Genomic DNA, 22,838 nt, shown 5'->3' with positions numbered 1-22,838 from the left:
GCTAATAGGATGAATGCCTCTGAAGCAAGCGAGCTGTTTCAGCATTCTGTTTTTGCTGCTTCTTACCCTTGACCTGTGAAAGGCTTTTTCTTTCACTCTCTTTTTGGCTACGGAATGCCTTATGAGCAATTTTCAGGTGAACTTCAGCACACAACCTTATTTTTAGTCCTCCCCACCCCCCGCCACCGATCATCCAGCAGTGCTAATTGAAAAGAAAATGTGACATATCATGCTCCTTGCTGACAGCAGCCTTACCAGAAAAATATGCGGTTAACTTTTGCCATTTCCCCCCAGAAAATTCTTCTTTGGTTGGTACTTGCAATGTTTAAGTTTGTATTCTGCTCCCCGTACCCTATGTACAATTAAAATGAGGTGTAAAAAGAATATGTTGGATAGCACATCTCTGCAAGCTGTGTGTCCCTGCCCCACTTTATAGCATGGATGTTTCCCCCCAACATTCAGTAAAATGCCTATCTGTGATTTGCAGCTTCAGTTTTTATCGGTTACTCAATGCCAGTTTGTATTCACATGCTGTGCTGCAGAAATCACACAGCCAAGGGGGAAGAACTGGAGAGGCTCTTTTGGCTGATGTAGTGGGAGAACTTTCATTTTTAACACATTATTAAAGAAGGCCTTGTGGTTCTTTTGATAGACGTCCCTCATGCTCAGGGAACAGATACTTAACCTGCTTGTCACAACCCTGGGAAAGCAGCATCCTTGAGCTTCCTCTTCCTGGTAAAACACACGCTAAGTTTTATTCTGGGTTCCCCATGTGCAATGACTTATAAATACTACTACTACTGTTCTCAGTAAGAGAGCAGACGAGCAGTTTACAGTGCAACAAATAAACAGTTGTTATTCAGGCCTGTACACATGCGTAAAGTTCTGAAGTGGTAAAATGGACTGTACCGCTTTAGAGAGTGTGTGTGTCTGGGAGATACCATTTAAAACCTCTCTGTAAGGAAAGGAAAAAAAGCTTAAATAGCAGATATTTAGGTTCTAGCCCACCCTCTAAAGTGGTATAATCCATTCTACAACCACTTACCTAGCTCATTCTGAGGCTTGTGTAAATCCTTTCTCATCCAGGCTCCCTCAAGGTGGAACATTTGTTGCACTAATATTGCATTTGCTCTGTCATCAAACCACAATTATTCTAAGCAAGGCTAAAAACATTCAGGGTAGAAATGCCCTACTGAGTTGGGAACTTTGCTCTTTAATTAATTAGATCTTTGCCCTTTCCAGAATTAAAATGTAATTTAAAATCTGTATTGTGATTGCCATTTTTAAAATTTAATTTAATTTTTACACTTATATCCCGCTCTTTGTCCAAGGAGCTCAGAGCAGTGTACATGGTTATTTTTATCCTCACAACAACCCTGTGAGGTAGATTTCACACTACAGTATTTATTATGTTAAAGTGCTTTTAACATAAACTTTGGGATGTTGTCACATCTGCACTGGTCCTAAGGATATGTGTGTGTGTATGTGCAGTTATGCTCAGATCTACCCAAAAGGAGGTAGATCTGTGAGGCTCACCATTCTCCAAAAAAGAAGGGGAGATGGGTTGTAGGAGGACCCTTTGTTGATCAATCTCCTGTCTTGCCCTAGGGCAAATGGCCAAAGGTAAACCACAAATGGTGGCAGTGCTATCATAGTTGTGATTAGCCTGGAAGACTACTGAAAGAGTGGGCTCATCATCTGCACTCCTTGCTTTTTCTATTGTGTCTGCTCCCCTGCAGGTGCTGCCACAGTGATCCAACCCTTGTGTATTAATGCATTGTACCATTTGGCATATCATTTGGGAAATGATGTTGCCTGAATTTTTCTATGCGCACTAGAACGCAAAATTCTTAACGTTGGGGGATGGGGTGCGGGAAACAACCAGGAAACTCTAAAGCAAAACTAAAACTGTTTAAAGAAGCTGTATCTTCTTCAGAAAGATCTAAATAAGCCATCCTATTTAAGAAGCGTGAATTTATGCATCAAGTTTGCAGTTCTTGTGTAGAGGAAATTGGATATTCTTTAGGTTTAGCAGAACCTTCTGCAAGAGAGGTGTAAACATTGGCTGTCAGCATAATGAATGTGTTGCTGCTGTTCTGTGATTTGAAACTCATTCTGTCACCTTGAGGTGTCTCTTTCTCAAAAAAAATAAATTATTTTCAAGATTCTACTAATGAACCAGATCCTTTGCAGAGCAATCATGAACCAGATTTGGTTTAATGCAGAACTTTGGTTTTAGATTAAATTAGTTTGGTTAAGTCTGTGGTTTGGCTACGTCTGTGGCTGATTGCTGCACTGGGCATAAGAACATAAGAACAGCCTTGCTGGATCAGGCCCAAGGCCCATCTAGTCCAGCATTCGCACAGTGGCCCACCAGATGCCGCTGGAAGCCACAGGCAGGAGTTGAGGGCATGTCCTCTCTCCTGCTGTTACTCTCTTGCAACTGGTACTCGGGTATCTTGCCTTTGATGCTGGAGGTGGCCCACAGCCCTCCGGCTGTGGCAAGATGGGCATTTGTTTTGAGCGCCTGATTGTAGATCTCGGTGTGTTGCTCTCTGTCCCCTTTGCGAATATACTTCAGCCTTTTTCTAGCTCTTTTGTCATTTAGAAAGAAAAAGGAGTCTTCTTGTTATGATCTGCAACCCATGGTCCCAGCCATATCTGGGAATCTTTATAATGTCAGTTTCTGTTGGTCTACTTTAGACACTAATTTTGATGGCTTTATTGTCACCTTATCTATCCTATTTATCCATCTAATTTGGGTCATGAACCAGGAAGCCTCCACTTTGAATCTTGCCTCAGTTATGAATTCAGCTGGTTGGCCATTTTCTCTCAGTCTAACACTTTTCTCTTCTTCTTCTTCCCCAAAGCTGCAGTATAGTGAAGAATAATTCTGATCTACAGTACTTTGCAAGGTTATTGTAAGGGTTGCTGAGATAATGTATATGCAGCACTTTATACCCTAGTGTATTATATTATTACTATTACTATTATTTCACTCCAAGACCTTCAGTAGAATTTCAGACTTTCATCGTCCCAGATACTAGTTCTTTGGTAAACTTGTCCGCAATTCTCTAAAAGCCCATTATTCTTTTATATCTCAGGTTACTCAGCGTGACATGAAGCTCTGCATTCAGCAAGAGTTCGACAAAGTACGGCGTCTGGTTTGTGAAGAGGAGCAGAAAGCTCTCCATCTGGTGGATCTCCAGGAAGCATTGGCTACTGCTCACACAACTGAAGTTCTGGCTGAAATTGATGTCCGCATGGCAAAATTGATGACCGAGATGTCAGAGCTCACAAGGCAGCTGAACACCTTTAATGAACTAGCCCTGCTCAAGCCTGAGGTAAATAAAGAACGTGTGAAGCAGTTAACAGCTGAGGGCTGTAAAGCTTTATGATGGATGCAGAAGTTTAGTCTCCTTTATTGCTTGTCAGCATTTAAAGATGGCCACAAATCCACTAAACTTCCAAGGGGATATGCAGAGTTGTAAGTAATAACCCATTATGAGTTGTGTGTGGTTATGCTGATACCCAATTGAGTTAGGTGGTTTGAAAGGGCACAAAGCCAACTACATCCATCTATTTTAAAGTGGGACTGTAGTGCTTTATAGCAGCAAGATCTTATATGGAATGTTGCCTCTCACATATACAGAGAGTTTTGAGATCCATGTAACCCATCCACTCCCTGGATTCTGTTGGAAGGTGCAGGGAATACAAGCTCCTAAGGGTAGCAACAGGAACACTGGAGGGTGGAGCACGGTTTTAACATCATGCCACAGCATCTCTCTTAGCAGCCCCACCTCCAGAGGATGAGCCAGGAGCAACATTCCCCTTGGTACTTGAGAGGAGAAGCACCCTCCTCCCTAAGATCTGCTTGATTGGTAGCCTACTTTCTGGAAGGAGCTCATCTCCCCTGCACTTGTGACTGTCCGATGAGGTCAGTGGACGTTAACGAAAGGAACACTAGAGAGCAGGGGAGTAACTTTAACATCATGGCAAAATACTGGCAAAACCCTTTCCACCTTTCCTGGCATGGCATTTTGATTTTTCAAAAAACCCAAGTTCCAAGTAAAGCAAATTTAAGCCTACTTTCCACTTCCTTCAACATGGTGACTCTTACAACACTCCAGATCATATTTTCCTAGGGCCCCTTCCCATGTACTGCAAATGTGGTTTGTATGCAATCCTCGAATCTGCATTTCTATTCCTTTTTATGCCACAATGCATTTTTATTACTTATCTGCAGCACATTAAAGTCTATGGAGCAAATTAATTTTCCTTCTGTGAAATAAGGGTAAATGCCTCAGCCAAATAACATACATTGAGCCATTGCTAAGGTGAGACTTCAACCCATCTCTCCTAGGTCCAAGCACAACTCTTATCTCCTAGGATAATCTGGAGTCAAACTAGGATTAGGAGCTGAATGCCAAACATCTACACAAGGCAAGAAACAGTTTGGGCAAGATTGCTTTAGACCAGACCTGCTCAACGTAGGCCCCCCAGCTGTTTTTGGACTACAACTCCCATAATCCCCAGCCACAGTGGCCAATAACCAGAGATTATGGGAGTTGTAGTCCAACATCTGCAGGAGGGCCAAATTTGAGCAGCCCTGCTTTAGTCCAAGCTTGCATAGCTTGTAACCCACCAAACCAAATGGACATTAGGGGTTTGGTAAACCACCTATTTTTGTTGTCCTGTTTGGGACTGCAAAAAAGAATGTTTATAGAAATTAGCTGGCTTTCTCAAGTTTGGTCAAGTTTACCTGACCAGCCTAATATAAGGCAAGCAAGTCCACTGATAATAAGGCAAACACTAATATAAGACAATCAAATCCACTTTAAGCAGCCTTTCTGCTGGTATGTATGTTCAGTTTCCTTCCTGTGTAGATAGCCTGTTTCACACAAGTTGGGGGGCAGGGGGGGTGCAGAATATGAATTCTGCGGCACTATTCAGACATTATGCTGTACAGGTGTCTGTACTTGTTTTTGTGTGAATAACTGTATATGTGTTAATTTTAAAAATGGAACTTGGGTACAGGCCCCTCAAATGCAAGTTACTGATAGGAAGTGTACTATTGTACGTGTGTTGAACATAATGTGTCAATAGGGCTTTTGTCTCATAGAAAAGTAGACATAATTTACCCCTTAATCTGGATGAGTTTTTCAACCTTTATTTGCATACTCACTTTCCATTGGCTAGTTTTCAGTCCTATGTTCCAGTGGCTAAAGGGAGCCCCTATCTTAATTGTTTTGCCATACGTTCTTACCCCCACTCACTCATTTGAGCATGGCTTTCACTTTTTTGAAGGAAATTGGTCAATATGAGTTTAGTTCAAATTGCTCACTATTATAGTATAACTAGCAGACCTGGCGCATAGCATCTGCGCTGCTAGTCTCCCCCGCTGCTTCCCCCGCTCCCTTCAGCCCCAGTCTGTTCCCCGCCGCTTCCCCCCTCCCTTCCGCCCCAGTCTATTCCCCATCATTCCGGAGGTCCCCGTCGTCCTCCTGCCACCAGCAGCTTTCCCTCCCCACCCCCCGGCAGCACTTTCTCTCCCCACCGGGCTCCCTCCCTCCCCCCATCATTTTCACGCACCCTCTGGGCTGCCCGCCCACCCGCCACCTCCTCTGCCAGGGCCAACCGCTGCCTCCTCCTCACCACACTATCCACCTCCTCTGCCACTCTCCCCACTCCCAGCCCCCATGCCTGCCACAACAGCCCCAGTTCATCCTCCGTCCTTGGAGGCTCGCGCAGCCAATCCATTTACTGCTCCAGCCTCTGCCTGGCCACAGGCCCAGCCAGTCCGCTTGCTTTAGAACTCTCCCTGCCTCTCATTGGAACGCGCCGCGCATGAACCATCTACTGGAATTGTATATGTAGATTCTCCTTTAGCTGCCACCCTTAGGAAGACTCTGCAGAAACCCTGATATCTTTCTCAGTTTCTGTAGAGTCTTCCTAAGGATGGAGATTACTTTTTGGATCCAGTATTTCTGTTTTCATTTATTTTGTGGAGTTTGTAGCTGTGGAATTTCCTAATTTATTGGACTCACTCAGACAGAACAACATCCCTTATATGGCTGCTCCCCCCCCCCCTAGATTTTATATCCATCAATAAGCATATTCTAACTCACTATTCTGTCAGGTTTTCAATGTGCCCTCTGTCTGTCTATCTATCTATCTATCTATCTATCTATCTATCTATCTATCTATCTATCTATCTATCTATCTATCCCACTCAATGCTAAGCACAAAAGTCTTCCATCTTGGCTTGGAGGTTTCTGGCACAAGCATATGTGCCATGTATGCATCCATCCCTTTCCACATGTCTTTTTATGCATATGCAGTTTTTCCTACAATTCCGTCATTCCTTTTAAAGAGCTGTCATTTGTTTCTGTGCTCATTGCCAAGTTTATACAGTGTCACGTGTGTGTGTGTACAGCATTTTACAAAGGAGAAACAAAAGATGGACCCATGGCTAAAGGAGTTTACAGGCTTAACGTTCTTCCTTATTCCCACTTTAACAACCTGAAACATGTACGCTATTATTCCTCAGGAATTGGTAGTTCCACACTGGATGCTTTCCTGCTCCTCTTGGCTCATCCCCAGTTCTAAAATGGAAACTTTTTATTGGCTTTGGATTCTTGGTAAGCTAATTTTTCTCTCTCCTACCTAGTTTTTGGACAAATGGCAAAGTGCTTGTGATTATGAGAAGATGAGAAACATTCACTTTTTTGAGTGAAAGTAAGCGGCTACAGTTGGTAGCACAAAATGTTGGTAGTACTGAGGCAGGACAAAGCCTGTTCCTTGCTCCTGCTTTTGGTGTTACCTGTATCTGTGTGAGGTCAGCTTTTGCTTCTTCCTTAGTTATATATCTAGTTCCAGTTCCTTTATGTCTACCTGTAAAATTAATTATTCCTATACATTTCTGTTGAAGACATTTACAGAGCTACAGCTAAGGCGACTGTTGTCGTGAGGACAAAACCCGTTATACCCAGACAAAATTGAATTCAGTCTTAGGTGCATAAGAAGTTGCCTTAGTATAACTGTGTCAGGCCATTGGTCCATCTAGCTCAGTACTGTCAACACTGACTGGCTGTGGCTCTTGATAGTTTCAGACATGGGTCTTTCTCAGCCCTACCTGGAGTTGCTGAGGATTGAACCTGGGACCTTATGTATGCAAAGCAGATACTCTACTGCTGAGCTGTGGCCCCATCTCACTTTCTAGCTAGAGTCTGGGGAAAAGTCCAGCAGGTGATCTGGACCTTGAACAGTTCTTAGGGGAGGCTAGAAAGATCTGGCTGGATCATAGCATCAGAACAGACATCAGAACAAGTTGATCCAGTACAGGTCTGGACTGTGGGTCACAAATCACGGACCATGGGTTTCATGTATAACAGAGCCTCATGTCAATAGGCACCCATCAGTGGCTTCCTCTGATGGGGTCTGTTTCTGGTCATAGTTCTTTTTGTGGCAGAATACGGCCCTATCAGTGAAGCTGCTGGTAGCCCCCAAGTTTATCATAGCTAGTATTTGCAAGGCATGCTCGTGTAAAAAGTGCAAAAGCAGTGGAAGATTAGGTACTATTATGAGGTGTTGATGGTGGGAAAACTCCTCAGGTACTTGCCTTTCACTGTGGATCGCACTACAATAAGAGCATCTCGTTTCCTGCCACTCTAGCTCCAGGCCTCTTGGACGGGCAGATGTGGACATAGTGCTGTCACTGCCTGTGATACAGGCAAAGGTTCAGCTGCTGACAGCAGGCCCATTCCTCACATGTCAACTAGAGCCGAGCACCTCCCCACCAGCTGCATGGGTTCAGGTACAACCGGTGGGTTGCTAGAGGTCACCAATGAATGTGATTCGGTGGGGGCGGGGGCTTGTGGAGTCGGTGTTTCTCAGACATCCCCCTTTCTTGGACTCCAGACACCTTTCAGTACAGAGACACTGCTAGAAAGGTGCCCAGAATCTCTATGTCTTGGATAGGGTTCCCTAGGCCATCCTGGAATTGATCTTTGAGTGTGGGCTAGTCCAGGTCCTTGGTGCATAACCTAAAGGCACTAGCATTGTCCATTATAGATTTAGTTCCCTGTCATAGGCATCAAATCCGTTGGCTCGCTGCCTTCTCCTTCAGAGGCTCCTCAGATACTTGCTTGAATTCTTCAACAAAGACTGGGTATCAGTTCTTCAGCATGCGAGACTCCAGTATTTAAGAGGACGCCTATATCACTGTGCTGGCTTTCAACAAACTAATCAAGAAACAAATTCTCACCCAGCCAGAAGAAAAGTCTTCTCACCAAAGTTACATATATAACTGGCACTGAACCAGGAAACTGGGAAACAGTCCTGTGACATTTCTGTAGGAGGCTAACTAGTAATTGCCTTTTGGAGTACAGGGACCAGTTGGGCAGCTGCAGCCTCAGCCAACTGTAATTGTGCTTTCAGGACTGCATTCTCTGTGGTCTGTTGGGTGAGCTGTACTTGCAGCACCTGATTCTTTATCACCAAAACCTCCATCCTGCACAGTTGACTGCACAGTTGAGCAGGCTAGCCGGTTCCCGGCGGGGTTGTTAGCCAAGCCGGCATTCTAGCCCAAGCAGGGGTCAGGACAAATTCAAGAGTTTCAGCAGGCGATCTGGACCTTGGACATCTCTGAGCAGGGCAGGGAATTGGAACTCTTGATAGCACTAAGGGGATCTTTGACTTGATACTGGCACTGAGCAGGCTCAAATGTTATAGCAAAGGTTTGGTGCTTACTGAGGCTAGTGTATAGGCTACAGGTGAGTTAGTGTGGTTTGCTGCCCTTCCATTTAGAAACTGTTTGTGCCTTAAAAGGCCCTTGCCTGATTTTGCAGGCATCAACTCCAGTGGTGCTGGGGAGATTTTGGTTGTTTAGAAGACTCAGAAGAGTCTTCTGAACTGGAGGAAGGGGGCAGGGTAACATGTTGGACCCAACTCCTGGGGCTCCCGTTTTGTTCCAGGAGCTAGATCCATGACCCAGTGGTTCAAGTGGAGTGAGGCATTCAGGGTATGCAATTAGGAAACTCTCCAATATGTCTCCTCCTCAAAGTATTCTATGTTGTCTACAGACTGAGGGGAGATTATGTTTGGACATCTTGCTAGTATACATGTTTTAAGTTGTTAATGCAATGTGGTGTCCTGTTGACACAATAATATTGGCTCTTGCCAAGAGGATCTTGTTTCTTTGTGATCTGCATTTTTTGGCTTTTATTTCCTCTAAGACTTTCTTTTAACTTCTTTGGTAAAATCTAAATTTAACCTTGGTGAAACTTCTGTCACTTCCTAGAAGTTGTACCAATGATGACTAAGCAACTGAAGAGTACTTGCATTGAAATTGCAAGTTTTAAATGCTCCAAGCAGACTGAGTCCATTCAAAACCTTTTGATTCACTTGTCTTGGAAAAGGAGCTATAGAAACTTTGAAAGATGGATGGAAAGGTTGTTGATCTCCTCTTTAGATCAGAGACATTTTTTCACTGTCGGTACCTTGGTATCGTTTGTTCACCTTTTCCTAACTTCTTTCAGTTTAGAGAAGGAACTAGCAGTCACTGAGTGGGAAGATTTTCCCCTCTTGTGAGGGGATGGTTGCTAAATTCTGACCCAAATGTATTTAAATATCAGATGTTGAAGCATCCACTGGCCCTATCAGTAATGTTCAGTGGTGATTATCAGCCTTCTTCAGCAGAATAACCTTGCTTTCTCTGATTTTACTGAAATCAACTGAGGTTCATTATTGTTTGCAAAGATCAGTTTACAACTATAATAATGGAGGATGCTGGCATGGAACCTGATGCATTCACTAAGAGTATATGAATGTATGAATGTGTGTGCTTGCCCAGTTGTGAAGATATCTTATGAATATATCAGGCTGTATTGATATCTAATCCATTGATATCTTATCTATTTAATCCAGTGTTGTCTGTTGTGATTTGCAATATCTTTCCAAGACCTCAGGGTAGAGAGATGTTTTTCAGTCCCCTGATAACTGAGCAAAGAGGTGCTGTTTTAAAAATGGTGATTCTCTTTATTTATTTAGCAGGGGGAGAGCAACTGGCCCTTTCCATCCCCAGGGAGCTTTCTGTTATCTCACAGGGGAAGTGCTGAAGGGGGTTGTAAATCCTGTGGAGTTAGCCGAGCTAACAGATTTACGACACCAGGCCAGCTGCAGCCCAGTTTGGGCCTCTGCACACACGCGGAGACCATTTTTGTGATCTCTGCACATGCGCGGAGGCCATATGCATCGACATGAAAATGGCCTCCGTGCATGCACAGAGGCCTGAACTGGTCCGCAGCTGGCCTGGGTGTCATTTAGGAGGCCAGCAGCAGGCAGGGGGAGCTTGGTGGAGCCCCCGCCGCTGCCTCCCACCAGTTCCAGAGACTCTCCGCCACAGTGGGTTTTAAATTAAAGGTACTTTTACGCCGGATTCCCCTTTACAAGTATACCCCCAAACCGGTCTGCGAACTGGATCTTAGAACTGGAGTCCAGGCCAATTTGAACTTGGTTTGAACCCTGGCGGGGGGGGGGGGGGTTCAGTTTGAACTCGACTGCCTGAACCAGACCGGTTTGATGTTGAGCCCAGCTCAAATTGAGCTGGGTCACACGTGCATATTTTCAACTAGACATTCAATTAAATAGGATTTAGTATGTGCAGCCCTCATTTCTCTTCTGAGGAGAATCTGGTAGTGGCTAAAAATATTCATAAAATAATCAATATAACTAAAAACATAGTAATACAGACAATAATTCATACAAATTCAGTTCAAAGCTCATTGGGTATTGAATTGGCAACCTTTTCCAGGGAAAATATATGCTGTACTACTGTGCTGTAGGCTCTGTGTTGTCTGTATGCTACTGAGATGCCCACGTAATGTTTGTTCAGACTTGTCTTTAAAGCACCAGTAGTTTACCTAAGGTAAATAATGCAAGAAAGCATAGATGACTTTAGTTAAAGCATGTATTTGTTTAGTAATGTCACAGATATGCTTACTTGTGTGGTTTAAATAATTCTTACTGAATTTCATTATTTCTAACATTTATATTGTGTGCATCTTCCCCTTACCAGACCCTCAGAGCAAGCAGATATCAAAGCTTGTTTAATGTTGCCCTTTTCTCAGTGGAAGAGAAAATGTTACTTGTATAACTCCACAGTGGTATTTACATAGAATTGATTATTGCTATGCCCTTTCCTCTCTCAGAATGTGATATAAAATGTCCTTAATGCTCCACACAGAATGAGAAGCTTTAATGAGCATTTGGCTAGCGTCTGTCTTTGCCACAGCATTTTAAACACTTGTGTGTCATCTTCAACTTCCTATGCGAAGGAAATGAAGACCTGGCGCAATGTGTTTGCAATTGCTGGCATTTATCATTTAAGCACCACGGTGTCTATATAAACACATAATATGAAATGCTGTGTACCATTAGGACCTTGTTCAATTACACACCATCTGCCATCCCAAGCACTGGATAAGTATTATCAACCTGTCAGCGTGGTAGTGGGATGAGAAGGCTTCATCTTCAGCAAATTGCACCTGGAGCTGTTCGAATCTGGCTAGAATGACCTGAGATTCTGGAGTGAAGGGCTGAAATGTTGCTTAACTGGTGAGGGCTGAGATGATCAGTGGTGGAGATATACTGGGCTTGCGGCAGTAATAACAGTAATAAATGAGCTGCTCTTTGTGCCCTCCTGGTCAAGTGTAGCCTGCAGCTTCAAATGTAATTATAATGACCTCTACTAGCAGAGTAGAACCTCTCTTTCATCATTAGAGAGCAGGCCCCAAATGTGCCTGTCACATATTACTTATTCACACTAGTCTAAGCATGAAAATCAACGCTCACAGTGCAGCTCCCCCAATAGTGTTTCTGTTTTTTTTCCTTCCTGCAGAGCACAGATGAAGATACCAGGTAAGATCACTTGCTTCCTCCCCCCACCCCCCGTCTCCCTTCCACCCCTGTAACTTGGTTTGAGTGTGTAGAATTCCACTGGGGGTGGGAGGAATTTTTCTTAATATCCTTTAAAAATGATTCGAGGACACTGTGATTTATGGGGGCAGCACGAAGAAATCTGAGTTTTTAGCCAAAGGTATGGAAGTGATGTGCTGAATCACATTTATGTAAAAACCAGAGATGCATAATCAATGGTTTGGTTGGTTATTTCACTTAGCATAGATGATGTATCATAGCCAATCTGACAAGTCAAACCCCCAAGCGCAGCCATTATCCTGTGGTTGGGGAAATGTATCTGTGGTTCCTGAAAGGCAAAGCATGATATACTGGAGTAAGGTTAGGCAGTCAGCTATGTTGGTTTGGAACAGTTCATGCTCTGAAGTGTTGTCAGAGCAGGGATGTGAGAAGTTTCTTTCCCCCATGGAACCTTCAAGAGATCCTGTGTATTGCTTGTAACTGCAGTCATTTGCCTCAAGCTCAAGCTTTCCATCCACAAGATCCATGCAGGTAGTCAGAAGGTTCTGCTTAGTCTTCTGTAGGGACTGAGGTAAATATTGAACATCTTTTCCCTAGTAGATGCTCTTAACAGGAATTAAAAGTTGTTAGGAAGAAACATAAAGCAGTTTATGTTCAAGTGAATCACAATGTGATATAAGCACTAAATATTTCTTGTCCTTGGCATGCTAATGTGCATTATTTGTTGCATTTTTAGTTGACAAGGTTGCACAGACTCTCACACAATTACTTGCCACCGCCTAATTGTGGTTTAACTGGCCACATTGTTGAGATCAATTGCTGTTGAAAAGCATTAGGTTGTCCTATTGGATCCAGTCATTGATTCACATGGTCTGAATATTATCTTCGTGACTGGTATGGGAACAGATACAAGCTAACATTCACATTTTTAGGCCTTGAAGTAAGAGACCTAAGTAAACTTTTCCTCAGTAAATTCTCATTTTGTATTCTGTACCTGTTACCATAGAAACAGCTTTTACAAATATACCAAAAAAACCCATATTTTTCTTTCCTCTGTGGACCCTTCTGACCCTTTTTCTGGAAAGGTAATTCCAAGATATATTTGGGTTCATTATATTTATTTTTCTGGTAGAATTATTTTTTTACACATCTGCCTGCAGTACCACAGCAGAGAAATGGGAATTCATTTTGGACAATGCCTGATGCAATTCTTATGAAGTCTATCAATGTGACTTCCACTATTTTGACATTGAGTTTGGTGCAGGCTGACAGGCTGAATAGATTGTTCTGTTTCTTCCTCTCCTCCCTATGGGCCTTATTTTTCATACCTTAGACTTTCCTCTGTAGGAGAAGTGTTCTAATAACATAAGGCAAACGTGGCATTCCTAATGCTTATAACTTCCAGTTTGCCAGTCAAATCAGTTCTTGGGTGGGTTATACACAAGCCCATCATATCCAATAAGCTTTGGTCCCTGCCTCTTTGTTAGGGCACAGTTTTGACTTTGTGGCTGAGCTGGACTGGGAAGTATCCACAATGAGAGAAATACAGGAACAAGATGAAGATGATAGGATGATAACATGCAAATATAGAATGTGAGCTGCAGTACTTTAGTCTTGGTTGTAGGTATTACAATTTTGTTTTGACCCTGAGATAAACAGTGTTCAAGACCATTGGTGTGGAACCTACTAGGCAGAGATGTTCAGCTGTATTTATTGGTATCTAGTAGTTTGCTTATGTTGCTGTTCTGTCTCATTGGAGATCTTGTAATTTTCATTTATTTATGGTGGGTAGTTCATGATACTTTGAAATGGCACATCCAAACAGAGATGTTAGAAATAGAGTTAAAAGTCAGCTTCACTTGTAGCTAAGGTACAGGGGAAATGCCAGTGCTTCTGGTAGTTCTACAACTATCACAGTATGGGGTGGGCTGGAGTTGGTTTCAAGGTTTCGGCAGTGGCCCTAAGTGTGTGTGGACCTCCTTAACCAGCAAAAGATGGGGTTGAATAAATAAAGAAGGTACCTTTGGTGCACCCTGATCCTTTTCCATTGCATGCCACAGATAATTTGGATGGGGAGCAGGGTACAGTCTCTCTGAGTCTGTACAGCCTATGAAAATGTCAGAGGCAGTAGCATGTCCTGCTTCTGACCTTTTTGGATTCACTGTGCAATATGAAAATAAGTAGCACTTTAAAGCTTGGTAACAACCCATCTGTTCCTAGGCAAGTCTCCTATTTTGTCTGTGTTATGTCATGAGGTGGGTCTACAGAGGTACAGGTAACTTATTAATAGAGGACATATTAGCAGGAATGCCCTGGTTGGTCCAGAATGCAGATTGATTACTTACCCATCCCTTTCCAGATATTGGTGTCTTCCCTAGTCCTTCTATTGATTGAAAGGTCAAGGGGCACATCGTGGCCCTGATTCATTGGGCTTTTCCGAGTCCGTCCAAAACACATGTTGCCTTTGATCTCACCACCCCTTTCTTCCAGTCTGTAAGAATGAGTTTTGCCTGTACTTTGTATTAAGCAATTCTTGAAGGGGCTAAAATGAGTATTCTCTTGACTTATGGTAACTTCCTATGATTGGAGAACCTGTCTTCTAATTCAGGAGTTCCCAACCTGTGGTACTCCAGATGTTGCTGAACTTCAACTCCCATCATCCCCAGCTATAATTTATTGTGGCCGGGGATGCTGGGAGTTGTAGTTCAGCATCATCTGGAGTACCACAGGCTGAGAACCTCTGTTCTGATTGATGGAATGTGGAGGGAATGTTTTGAAAATAGCACTGAGGAGTGTTTTGCACACTATGGTATACCAATCCCACTACCATATTGGAATAGAAGCAAAACTTTCACACAGATCATAATGAATGCACGAGCATCTAAACTTGTAGTCAACATCTGAGGACCCAGCTCCCATCATCCCCAGCCACAATGGCTAAAGGCTGGGGAAGACGGAAGTTGTGATCTGGGGACCCAAGTTTGGGAATAATATATACACACAGGGATTTAATGCTCAGTATATGCACATCGGAAGCAGCAGACAGTAATATATGACAATCTGTGTGGCAGGTTTGCATGAATTCCTATATCCAAGTCAAGCAGGGGGACTTGGAATGAAATGAAAATGTAAACAAAACTGCCTTTTCATGCATGCCTCTTCAGATAGCAGCTATTCACTCCAATTCTGTACCTACTAATGCACAAGTATTATTGAAGTCAATGGGATTAGGCACACATAACTGATGGCAAGATCCTTCCCTTTTCTATTCTGTAGCCTTTACACAGGAGGTTGTTGCCATATGTCCCACATTATGTTAGATTGCAACTATCCCCTTGTACATCTGTGTTTATGTCTAATTAATTACATTGTGACTGCTTAGAGGAAGGTTTACCGCTTTGTATGGATACAGTGAACAAAAAGGTAAAACATAACAGACAGCATCCGAACTAGTTAGTCATGACTAAGCAACATTGAAATCAATGAGATGGGTTAGTCACAACTAACTTGTCCCATTAATTTCAGTAGGACTTAAACATAACTAACTTAGTTTGTATGCTGCTGGTCTGTACAAATCGTAATAGTCAGGGTTGATTTCAGGTGTCAGCATCATTGAGAAGCTGCCCAAGACCCTCAAAAGGATCTACTGCTGATCCCAAGACCCCCTCTGTGCCCATTGGCTTCATGTGGTGGTGGTGCAACAACTCTCTTGGGCCCATCAAGACAGGAGGATATGGAAGGCAGTTTGTCGATTTGGAGCTGGCCCACTGAGAGTTGTTCATCATGGATTTCAGGTGCCTGAATCATGCTGTATTATGTTCTTCAAAGAGGGTTAAAGCCCTTGAACACTTGAAGAGGATGAAAATCTTGGGACCAATTAAAATGTGAGAAAATAATTGATTGCGCTTCCCTATCAGAAATACAAAATAGGAACCTGGACTGGCTGTACTTTCTGTTAGTTTATCTAATTTGGTAAAACCTCTAATTTAGATAAAACTATTGCAGACAGCTCTGTAGGCCGCAGGGTCCATGAGCTTCTCTGAAGAATGTGTTTAATTTGCTCTGAAACATAAGTAACTTGTACACTGAGGTAGCAGACAGTTGTCCACAAGGATAAATGGGAAAGCTGTTATTCAGGAGCACACTGCCTGGCAAGAACCCTTCCAGTTTGAAATATGCGGTTGCCCCAGAGGGCTTTGATTACTTTAAATCAGTCAGGTCAGTAATTTTAGCTGAACATCTCGTTGGCCAAACTGTTTGTGGTTGTGATAATGTCACTACCAGGGGCAGTGGTGTCCAGCGAAGCCTGCCACGGGGGTGGTGGTGAGGGGCACCAAGATATATCTTTAAATGAAAGCAAACTCATCCACCACCAGCATCTGGCATTCCACAGGAGCTGGTGGCACTTGACCTAGAATCCTGTGGGTACGCTGCCCTCCCCACCCCCCACCCCCACTATTCCGCTGGTTTCCATGCATAAGCTGATACCTTTTTGAGAGGTCAGGACAACAGGTTTTGGGCCGGGGGGAGACTTTGATGTCCAAGCATTCTGACTAGGGAGAGTCCAGCCTGTCCAGGCTAAAGAAGTTGGCCACTACTGGTTTACAATATTATGAACCTTGTACCCACCATTGTTGTTCAACAACCTCTTAACAGCAAGCGTATTTCCACCACTGGCTGTTTCAAAAGAGTGTTCCATGCAATAGAGCCCTTGATTATGTTTTCATTTGATGTGTTGTTCACAGCACTCAGCATGCCATCCTCACCACTGTTGGTGTTGCCTTCTCAACCAGGTAGCATCTTAATGGGCACCACAGATATTCAGGTTTCCAAGGGTAAACTTTTTAAATATCAACTTTCTTGCCTCTCATTATTTCCCCATAAAAGAAAGCCTTGGTTCTTAACACCAGCAACTAAAATCACCTGTTTGCCTTCTCAACCAACAACTAAACTTTAGGAAGTGGTGTAGGCTAGGCAAGGACAAACTTTGCACACCAACACTTCTTCTGCACCTGTTGTAGCAGTCTTTTATGCTGTTTACTGCACCACAGTGATGCAGTGCAATTTAATATGTAATCTTACTATTGTTTAAAACAGAAAGAATAGTATTGCTAATAGTACTTCCTCAGGAGAGGCTGCAGGCACCCATTAAATATTGCAGCCTTAGGGGGAGTCCTAAGCTCACTAAATTTTTCTCTGTGGCAGTAAAACATTATTAACAGGGTCCCAGCAGAACCTGAAATTACAAATGGGACCAATCTCTTCGCCTCAAATAGATTGGCTCTGAGTTAATAGTCTGGCTTTTCTGCTAGGGAATAATTGTCCATTGTTTCTTCATCTGCCCTTCTTCTATCTCTTCTGTCTCTGTTTGATTAGAACTGGCTGGGGTGGAAGTCAGTTGATGTGCTTGAAAATTGAGGTTTAACCAGTTCTTAGTCACTCTTAAAAGTTCTTTTTAAAAGTTTAATTTTGCAAAGGGAAAAATTTAATCTAGGGAGTTAGTTATTCTAGACAGCACTTTGTCTTTCTACTCTTATTTGCAAGTATTTTCTCCATTGTTTTCAACTTCCTTGTATTTCTGATTTGAAATCCCTTTTCTTAGAAATGCTTTCCTTCTCCTCTTGTCCCTCTAAATGCGGGACTATGTTTTAGAATATGGCACTGACTGTCTCAAAATGAGAGCCAAGCCATACTTAATTATTCAGCATCTAACAACTTGGTGATTTAAAATGTTTTGTAAGTTCCATTATGTTGCCAAGAGAATCCCATCTAGCTATAAATGCTCCCTCTATTGACTTGCATTATCTGTAAATCTGAAAAACAATTTCTTGATTATTTGGGTTTAGGAGCACGGCTGCTCATGCAACCTCTCAACTTTTATTTCTGGTGAAGGATCTCTGAGAAGTTTGAATGCAAAAAGAGAGTGGGGGAGAGTGCTGAAAATGGGAAAGAATGTATGCCTTTATATTTATATAGCATTTTAAAAAAATTGCAAAAGGAGGTGCCATTCTTTCTTCTTGGGTAAGAGGCAGAAATCTATGCTGAGTTTCACTTTAAAAGAGCAGGGCATTTCTAGTTCCAAGTGGCATGTTCCAACAGAAAATGAAATCTCACATGTTCTTCTTGTTCTCATTATGTAAAAATGATCTGGTGTACCATATATATGCCAGACAGCATGAGTACATTGACTGACTGAAGATACTTCATTTTTTCCACAACAGATCAGTTGCAAAAAAAAAAAAAAAAGGAAGAAAAAGCACACATGACAATTACGCAGATATTTGTAATAACTGTAATGCTTTACTGCACCTAGGCTTAAGAAACTGCCTTATCTTTGGAACTACTGCCTTCTGAATTACACTATAGTGTGAAGAAATTGAGATTCCTGTCTATATGGCAGAAGTGAAACTTCAAAAAGTGCTTCTAGTTTCCGTGTGGCTAGTAATAAACCCTTCTCAAATGTGCTGCATTGTCATTGCAAAAAACCCAGTCATCTCTTAGATGAACGGCGTCTGATTATTATTATTATTTAACAAAAAGCTGATATTGTACAATCCTTTGAAATGAATCAAGAATAATTTCTTTACTCGACCTAATGAATCTGCTGAATGGAAAGTGTCATTGACAGAGTACAATGCTTGAATACTGTGCCAAGAGGGGGCTAAGAATGAAAGCTAATTCTGTGAATAATGTTGTAGACTTTGGTTCTCTCCATTATCTGAATGGTCATAAGCCTCTCATTATTTTGCTCTCTAACAGTTTATTATTGACTTGGACAGGAGTTGTTTCACCATGCACGTTGCATTTTATTTCTTCCAGCTTAGCAGCCTTTACATTTGCTTCAACATTTAAATTTGCAACCCTAAGTACAGATGGTTTGTGGTTTTTGATAAGTCTTGATGATAACAGATATTGCCAGATTATCCCCTTTTATTCACATATAGCCTGTACCATATTGTGCCTTTTACCAGCTTCGGCTAATATGCCAGCTGCAACTCTACCTGGAGAAATTGGATCTGACTTCTGTTACCCATGAATTGGTTACATCCAGATTGATAAAGTGCAATGCACTCTATGTGGGACCGACTTTGAAGATAGTTTGGAAGCTCCAGCTGGTTCAGAATGCTGCCACAAGGATACTTATGGGTGTTAACCACTATACTAGTATTACACCTATCCTGTGGCAGCTTCACTGGCTATCAGTTTGGTTCTGAGCCAGATTCAAAGTGCTGGTCTTGATCTTCAAAGCCCTACAGGGCTTGGAACTGGGATATCTGTCAAACTGCATTCTCCCTTATGAATCTACCAGGGCCCTCATATTTTCATGTCAGGCCCTGCCACTGGCACATATTCAGTTGTCAGGGAACAGGGCCTTCTCACTTGTGGCTCCCCATCTTTGGAATGCCCTTCCAGCAGCCAGTCTCCCTCCTGAATTAGTTTTAAAACGATCTGAAAACTCTCCTTTTGAAGAAGCATATTAAAATTATGGTTTTAATTATTTATAATCCTGTCTGTCATTTTATCATGCTGTGTTTATTTTTATGCTATCTATCTATCTATCTATCTATCTATCTATCTATCTATCTATCTATCTATCAAGGTATACCCGTGTGTGGCAGCTCTTGCAAGAGTTCGCGAGCAGAAGCACTGTGGTGATAGGGCAGTGGTGATTCCATATGCAGATAGGGAAGGAGGAGCCTGTGAGAGCAGAAGCATCATAGTGATTGGGCAGTGGGGATTCCATATGCAGATAGGGAGGAGTAGCCTGTGATGGTTAAGGTCAGTTGGAATGCAACTGTTGCTGGTCAGAAGATGTTCTCGACTGTAGAGGAGAGGAATCTATACATATAAAAGGATAGTGGGCAGGGATCTGCGAAGAGAGTGGTGGTGAGGACGGAAAGAGCCCCTTCAGGAGAAGGAGGCTGCCGTTGTGTGAACTGATGAAGAAATAAGATGAACAAGATCTGTTAACACAGGGGGAGATAGAGAGAGATAGGAAGGAAGGAAGGAAGGAAGGAAGGAAGGAAGGAAGGAAGGAAGGAAGGGTGAGTGGAGGAGAGAAAATGAAAGGAGGGGAAGAGAGAGAAAAGGAAGGGCAAGGGAAGGGCCCGAGCCTGTCAGCAGCCTGAGGGGAATGAGTGGCCATGGCAGCGCATCTTGGCAGCAAGGATGGGCCTAGTCAGCCACTGCTGCTGTTTGGGGCTACTGTGGCCATTGGTGGATGGAGAGAGGCAGGCAGGCAAGGGACAGGCCTGGGCCTGTCAGCTGCCTGAGGGAAACAAACAGCCATGGCGGCAGCGAGGAAGGGCCCTGTCAACTGCTGCTGTTCCTGTGAGGAGGAGGAGGAACAGGGCTTGGGTGAGGGTGGAGAGGACTCTGGGGATAGGGGGCTGCAGCTTGTCCAATAGCCACCATCAATGCTGCAGCTGCGACCAAGTGGGGTGAGTGGGATGGAGTAAAGGGATGGAGGAGTTACTAAGAGGGGTGAGGGGGGTGGAAGAGGAGCAGGAGTGTGGCTCAGGTGTGGGTGGAGAGATCTCTGAGGTCAGGGGGACTGTGGCAGGGGGTGAGGGAAGGATTCAAGGACTAGCTTGCAGATGCTCTGCACGGGGTAAACTAGTACTTAATATTTATGCAGCACATTCATCTTACTTACAGAGCTCTCTGAGGCAAATAACAGTATCATCCCCAAAGATGATATTGATGTCTGCCAAAGAAGAGGAAAATACAGTGGAATTAAAATGGTCTGTATAACTTGTAAATATCTATCAAAAATACTACCGAGAAAAGTTCCACTTCCTCTTGGAATTGAGGATGAAACGGGCTCTTTCACTTCTGTCTAGCCTTATTTTGGTTTCTGAGGTGTCTAATTCCAGACAGTGATTTGTATTATGTCACTTAGACCACCTCAGGAGACTGGGCTGACACTAGCAAGTAACTTTGGAATAGCAGCAGAAAAAAGGAAGGTTGTCCTCTGTCAAAGTTATCTGTCCTCTCCGGGGACACTAGGGCTGGGTGTGCTTGGAATCCAGTGAAGGGATGATATGCTCTCTGACATGAAGTATAAAAGGAATCTGGTTCTAAATCTTCTGCTTAAATCTGAGGGAATAATATGGTATAATGAGCTTCTTCTAGTGGTCTGGAGCAAATTATGTTTAGTCCCGCAGAGCAAGTGTAGTGATTACTTATTAGATCAGGGAGTTCCCAGACTTTTAACAAGTGTTTCCCTTCTGTCGCAAATCTTTAGTTCAGTTACCCCATAGAGTGTGTGTGTGTGTGTGTGTGTGTGTGTGTATATATATATATATATATATATTGTGTGTGTGTGTGTGTGTGTGTGCGCGCGCGCGCGCGCGTGCATACAGACACACACACACACACGTTACAATTATGAGACAGGCTACTCCAACCACTGGCTTACTTCCAGACTAAGTTACTTATGAGTACTCCCATTAAAATAAACTTTTTAAAATTACTTTCATTTGAAGTAAATGTGTCCTATTAATTTCAGTAAGACTGCATATGACCAACATAGGGAGGCAGGAGGGTTCTGAGTATCCCTTAGGAGCCCTTCAAGTATCGCTAGTTCCCCCTGTTGGGAACCCTTGTATTAGATAAAGTAATGTTCCAAATGCTGACAGTGTGAGATCTTGAACTATACAGTACTTGTTTTTAGAACAGGTCTTCAGACCAACAACCTATGAAGAGGTATGCACACATCTTTTTTACAGGTATGCTTTTGTATTAATTGGTCCAATAAAAGGTATCGCTTCACTTGCATGGGAATATGAAGCATCTACATGTTCTACTTGGGAAATAGACCCTGTGAGAGGGCTGGGCAGTGGACAAGGCAGCAGAAGCTCACCTTCCTCGCAGATGATCTGGCTGCTGGGTCTGGGAAGGTCAGGGCTCCAGGTCTGGGCAGGTCAGGGCACATAGATTGTGCGCACAGATGGTCCACTGCTGCCCCAGGAAGCACGGAGGTGCAGGGGTCGGGACACATGGTCCCAGACCCCGGAAATCCCACAATGCAGTGTGTGAGTACACAGAGCATTGTGGGGACCCCTCGGCGATGGCTAGCAGTCCACTCCTGTTCCAGCGCCAGATGGGAGCAGCCAGCACTCACACACGAGCAGTTAGCCTGGGTTAAGGGTGCACTCGTGTCCTTAACCTTGGCTATCTACCATGCTCCATAGGCAGGTTTCAGGGGCATAACTATAATAGGGCAAGGGGAGACAGTTGTCTGGGGGCCCACTGCCTTGGGGCCCCCCCGAGGCAGGTCACATGACTGACTCCCCCAGCCGCGCACCCACCAGGGCTTCCTTCAGTTGTATTCATCCTCCGAAACTGATGTGAGTGTTAAGACCTGAAGCTACCAGAACAGCATGTCTTTCTCTAGTACCATTAAATGACTTGCATCACCCACAATTTACAAAACCTTTAAAAAAATATAAAATTTTACTTCAGTGAGGGGGGGCCCATTTTAAAATCTTGTTTCTGGGCCCACTCCAACCTTGCTCTGCCCCTGGCTGGTTTGCTGCTGCCATGTTACAGGCGCCACTCTGCTCCCACCACTTCTCATGGGCTGCCAAGCCCGTGCTTAGCTGCCCTAGCCTGGTCTTGGCTGCTTTTGAGAACAGCCTTACACTTTGTAATGTGAGAAGCTTTATAAGCAGAAACAGCTTTATATAGCCATGGCAATCTTTTACATATTGTACATAAATAGTAAAATAATTTTCACTACACAGTTTTAGTCAATAATTGGGAATTGCTTGGAGCACTGTAGATAAAACAGTGGTTGCCATTCTGACTAAGAGAGATATGGGAGCATGCCCAGAAGACATATCCATGCTGCAGAGCTTTCTTAGCTCCTCAGTGAGGACCTTACAGGAGCGGGGGCG

The 22,838-nt window shown here is 43.4% G+C and overlaps 1 protein-coding gene across 4 annotated transcripts in view; it reads left to right on the top strand.

Annotated features, from left to right (window-relative positions):
• TRIM44 (tripartite motif containing 44) overlaps positions 1-22,838 on the top strand; it is a 147,247-nt gene that overhangs the window by 56,711 nt on the left and 67,698 nt on the right. The window contains exons 3-5 of one of the 4 annotated variants that reach the window (XM_053283130.1): positions 3,105-3,344; positions 6,551-6,641; positions 11,900-11,919. In XM_053283130.1, the coding sequence (XP_053139105.1) occupies positions 3,105-3,344; positions 6,551-6,641; positions 11,900-11,910 (342 nt within the window). In that variant the 3' untranslated portion in view covers positions 11,911-11,919. The remainder of the gene's footprint in view (positions 1-3,104; positions 3,345-6,550; positions 6,642-11,899; positions 11,920-22,838) is intronic. The other 3 variants (XM_053283128.1, XM_053283129.1, XM_053283131.1) reach the window with 3 other exon arrangements.

Source organism: Hemicordylus capensis, chromosome 1 (genome assembly GCF_027244095.1).
Source record: "Hemicordylus capensis ecotype Gifberg chromosome 1, rHemCap1.1.pri, whole genome shotgun sequence".
NCBI lineage: Eukaryota > Metazoa > Chordata > Lepidosauria > Squamata > Cordylidae > Hemicordylus > Hemicordylus capensis.
Note: the sequence above shows the minus strand (reverse complement) of the source record. Positions and strands in the feature narration are given on the sequence as shown.